The sequence below is a fragment of the Triticum urartu genome, chromosome 3A (genome assembly GCF_056163025.1).
Source record: "Triticum urartu cultivar PI428250 chromosome 3A, HENAU_Tu73, whole genome shotgun sequence".
NCBI classification, from domain to species: domain Eukaryota; kingdom Viridiplantae; phylum Streptophyta; class Magnoliopsida; order Poales; family Poaceae; genus Triticum; species Triticum urartu.
In genome coordinates this window covers 636,222,961-636,228,229 of record NC_141875.1, presented here as the reverse complement: position 1 = coordinate 636,228,229, position 5,269 = coordinate 636,222,961, and the positions used below count along the sequence as shown (strand labels likewise).

The following is a 5,269-nucleotide window of genomic DNA, read 5'->3' as shown; positions in this document are numbered from 1 at the left end:
TTATGTGATCTGGCCGCAACCGTCGATTTGCTAGGACCATTGAAATGGACGGCCGAGATTATGCGACGACTTTCCTGGTCTATATAACTAGAACCGGCATGTCTTTCACTGAGCTTTCGATCAATGGTCAACATTAGGGCCTCTTTCATTTATGGATTTTTCATAATTTTCTTGAAGCTTTATGAATTTTATTCACATGTATCTCGTCGGTGAAAAATTGTTTGTTAGGTCATCACTCACTCACATCATGTGAAAGTTCTACGTACTTCCATTCAGTGGTGGAGGACGAATTTTTTTCAAGGTGGGGTGAACTTTTAAGCAAAAATATTTTTGGTGAGAAACTAACATAGATAATATACATCCAGTGATGCACACCGGTATTTTCATATAACCCTACACAAAATAATCAAATACAATGAAAATGCAAACATATTTTAAATAGAACAACAACCTAAAACATATCGATAAGGAAGCTTTAATGGAGTCTAGAAGATGCGCACAATGGTAGTGCACTGCCCTTCTTTTGAAAATCTAACCAAGATCAAGACCTTCTCCTTCCTATTCCCATCATCTTCTCCTTCTGAATGTGGGCTTTAAGTCGTCACGCGCGCTCTTGCTGGCTGCTGGAAATAGCGTGCGCTCCTAGCCACCGGGAAAGCTCCGCTCTCAGCGCTCCTCCTTGACATTCGCCCCCACATGGTCGACACTCCTGCTGGTGCCGCCCCGGCACCTAAGCGGCTAAGCTCTTGCTGGTCGCCGCCCCCGAACATCGCCGCTAGGGTTCGTGTCGAGTGAGAGTCTGGAGCCTAATCCCCGCCGTGCTTGCCCTGGATTTTTTTAATGGTACACGATGATGTGGTGTCATGATGAAGGAAATAAAAATGTAACACACCTGCTAGTTGCAACGACCCAATAAGGTGTACAAGATTCACGTCCCAGTAAAATGGTTCATCGTGATTTTTAGCGATTGATAGATTTGTATACGTAAGTACACAATCGCCAGAAATCAAGGTAGGGCGAGTGCCCCACCTCACCCTACCGCCTCCACCCCCGTGCTTCCATTCATGATCTTTGCCAATAGCATTAGTAGCATGGCGGATGATAAACTGAATGACGCCCCATCGATCGCATAACTTTTCGTTAGAGGACCCACTTGATTTATCTTTTATTTTTCTAGAATCAAGAGAGATATTTATTCAATCCTGTTGTTTGTGGATGCACAATCATGGAAGGGTTGATATAAAACCACATATGATGTCCCATGTTGAGGTTGGAAGAAGTTTTTGTAAAGTGTGGGCTTCAAAATCTGTCCCATTCCAATCGTGCTTGGAGATCACCATGCCAAATTTGTGTTGGTCCATGTTGATTTTCTTCAGAATCAGACTCTTGAGTAGAGAGCCTTATAAGCAAGTGTTCTTCATGAATGTGGACAACCCAATAATACATGCACCAGATTTAAGTGAAGATAGAGAGTTAATGACATCATCCACTATGAAATTTCTTTGTTTATTCTTACCGAGTATCCGAAGTAACCTCCACTTTCGTCGCGACATATAGGATCCATTCTTTTTGGCTTTTGTAGCAGATTCTTTGTTTTTAGAAGCAAAATACAAAAAGAACTAATTTCACCCATAGATTAACCTAGCAACTAGTCCTCCAGGGGTATTATAGAATTTGCGATGTCGTTGATAGGGGTATTATAGACATTTCGTCAGACAACAAGGTAAGATTGAAGTAGCCAAAAAGAACTGGACCGTAGTTCTAAGGGATTCTAGACACATCTAATTCACTTTGCGGCCCAGCAAAATCCACATATGCAGGAATCTACAGCTGAAAAGAACAGGTCCATAGCTGCACATGCCCCCTTTCAACTCCGAGCTGAGCGGGGCGCTGTTGCATCGACATTAATCTTGTGCATGCCCGACGCGAGTGGTAACCAAACACGACTTCTAGATTATGCGCTCCTCAATGATGATAGTAGCTTCTTTTCAAATGATTATAACTCTGGATGAAACTTATTTGTGTAAACTATCCTCGGGATTTACGCCCAAGTAGCGGGCACCAAAATGCAATGGCATCCAAGTGGAATTTGCTGAAGCCCATCAAGCCCAACAATGAAAGTTTTACAAAATGGGCCTTAAAGGTTGAAAGAACTTCCCAATAAAAGGACAAAATACAGCCGAACTATCTTTTTAGCCCAACTCATGTATGTTGCCTTACCCGCAAAAGCAAAAAAATTCAAAAAAATTCAAACAACTTCATCTCTGAACATAACTCAATATATTAGCAAGCTTTCACACACTGTAACCAGCAATACATTACATCACATTATATTTTACATTACATTCAGAAAATCCAAATAGATATCGATCGACCTTGTCCCACGTGACACACGCCTAATTCTTGCCGCGTGCCCACGCAGAACCATTTAATTCAATCTTAACTTATTTCACCCTTAATTTAACTAGGAACGATAGTAGTAGTAGCAATAATTCAGATACGCAGAAGGATCGATCAGTCATCACTGTGACTCCCTGGCTCCGAGGGCGCGCCTGGGCGTCGGCGTGGGCTTGGGCTTGCTGTCGGTCTTGACGGGGTAGGACGCCTCCATGGCGATGCCGCAGAGCCCGCCCGCGGCGCCGGAATCCTTCTCCACCCTGATGTAGCCCTGCTCCCCCCACGACGGCCCCCACGAGTTCTTCACCGTCCAGTACGCCTTGCCGTCCTCTGCCACGCCGTACCCGACCACCGCGACGCCGTGGTCCAGCTCCGTGCCGCAGCTGCCGGTGAAGACCCCCTCGGAGTAGAACATGAACGCCTTCCCGCTGGCCTCGACGGCCACGGACACGGGCTGGTTCGCCACCGCCTGGGCCAGCGCCTCCTCGCTGTTGGCCGGCACGTCCTGGTGCCCGTCGATGTGCACCACCACGGGGGAGTTCTGGGCCACTCTCGCGACGTTGCAGGTGCCTTGGGCGGCGCGGTACGGGTAGGCAGCCTCGGTGATGAGCCCGCCGTTGCTCTTGATGTACTCGAAGGCGTTGTCCATGAGCCCGCCCTGGCACCCTTCGTTGTCCGCCGTGTCGCAGTCGATGAGCTCCTGCTCCGAGAGGGACACGAGGCTGCCCGTGCGGATGGCGTTGATGCCTTCCACGGACACCACCGTGGAGAAGGCCCAGCAGCTACCGCACTTGCCCTGGTCCTTGACGCCCGTCACGGCGCCCTTCTGCCGCCAGTCCACGGACGGCGGCAGGTCGGACACGTTCACGGCGGCGTACATGAATCCGGGGACGGACGGCGGCGTGGCCGGGGTGTCGCGGCGGAAGTCGCCGACGAAGGTGGCGCGGAACTCGGCCTGGCTCATGTCGCCGAAGCGGTTGAGGCGGAGGCGGTAGGGGCGGTCGCCGCGCTTGTTGTGGGAGTGGACGAAGTGGGCGTTGGACTTGAAGGTGCCGAAGCGGCGGTGCTTCTCGGCGTGGTGGCGGGGCACGCGGTGCGCGGTCTGCCACCGCTCGTACAGGTCCCACAGCGCCTCCTCCGACTCCAGGTCCTTGTCCTCCATCGGGATGGCGCCGCACAGCTCCACCGCCGCCACGGCCAGCACTGCCGCCACCATGGACGCCACCAGAAGCTTCTTGCTAAGCTGCCCCATCGTGCTAGCTGCTACGTACCAAACTAGTTCACCGAGCAGTAGCTGGTGTTGGCTAGCTTGGAGTGTGAGATCGATGAGGGTGGAGGAGAAGAGAGGAGGTGTATTTATAGGCCGGGTCGTCCCTCATCATCTGATGAGCAGCACTGAGAAGCTTTGTAAGCAAGCAGAAGGAGAGCGATGGATTGGTTTGCGGCGGGAAAGACACGAGGAGGTTTAAATGGCGGTAACAGAATGCTGAGCGGAGGGGTGTCAGATTCTGCTCGGGGTGGTTGCCAAGTTGCGTGCGGCGGCGCTGGTATTGGGCGGCCACGAAGATTCAGGGCAGATTCACTGACCATTCCCGGTTCGTGGCCGAGGTGCAGGCCTGATTCATTCCTTCGTCGTTGGATCGGATCGCCGTGATAGTCTGCTGACCGTAGGTGTGCCGTTCTATGGACGCTGCGCCGCCGTAGAATCGGTAGATGCAGTTACTGGTGATACTCGATCATGGCGGATGACGACGTAGCCCGTTGCGCCGGTCGAGAGGATCAAAGACGGCATTAATGGCAGTCATGGTGCATGCTCGATTGTAACTGCACCGGCTGGCCGCCTAGCCGTTCGCCGCCGGCGGGTAGTCTGCCGCGGTATTGCTCGCCTTCACCTGTTAGAATTAATGGGCTAGGCCCATAGCAATTTCTGAAATCTCAAAGCCCATGTGTAAAATGGCAAGTGGTGGTGCTAAGTTTAGTCCCACCTTGGAAGTTGAAGAAGAGTTGGACCTCTTTATATAGTGGGTTCTCTCTATCACTCTAAGTGATGTGTGAGAAGAGAAAGGGAAAACCACACGCGCGTGCTTGCTCGCTGGGCCAGGCCGTGGCGAGGCGAGGCGAGTCGAGTCCGCCAAAATCCGGTCCGTCTCCTTGCAGGAGCGCAGCTTCCTTTTGCCGTTTTATTTTTATGTCTTGGCAGACAAGTTTTTTTTTAATTTCTTGTCCGGTAAGTATACGAATTAGAAACCGAGTCGGTTTGGGATTGTGGTCGCGACACAATACCGCCTCTGGTCCTAATATATATACAGCTACCGGCTGCGGCCAGAAAGATACCGAAAAACACCTAGGGTTTTGCCTCATCTCACAACTTGCGCCGCCATCGTAGTCTACTCCATCCCAAACACCGGCGTGCATCGGCGTGTGGGAGAGCAGGTCTCCGGAACCGTTCGTCTTTGCGATCCTGCACCGGGAGAGGACGAATTAGGTTTTTGGGAAGCGCTGTGCGCGACTGCTCAAATTCGTCATCACGGGTCGTCTTCCGTCCAAGTCGGGCGGTGCTACTCATCGTCGTATTCATCGCCGTCAGCAGCAGATCGTCGCCAACATCGTCATCAACACCGTCGCACCCATAATAGCTAACGATCAGTACGTCCAACATCCTCTGTTCATGTCTGTTTCTACAGCTACTGTTACGTGTTTGCTGCTGTTATGCATGTCTTGCTGTTCTTCTAGTTTGCTAGATTTTTGCATGCTAGTATCTCTTCTAGTCATGAATTATTTACTGGAATTAATCATGAACTTGCCTAATTTTCTAACAATCCAAAAACCTAATTATAGGCAATTTCCTGAGTTAACTATGGCTGGATTCGCT

At 50.6% G+C, this 5,269-nt stretch overlaps 1 protein-coding gene across 1 annotated transcript; it reads right to left on the bottom strand.

Annotated features, from left to right (window-relative positions):
* Positions 1-2,298: 2,298 nt before the first annotated feature.
* Positions 2,299-3,779, bottom strand: LOC125548965 (cysteine proteinase EP-B 2). Its single transcript, XM_048712473.2, has one exon. It carries the CDS (start codon positions 3,647-3,649, stop codon positions 2,522-2,524), a length of 1,128 nt encoding a protein of 375 aa, XP_048568430.1. The 5' UTR covers positions 3,650-3,779; the 3' UTR covers positions 2,299-2,521.
* Positions 3,780-5,269: the final 1,490 nt, after the last annotated feature.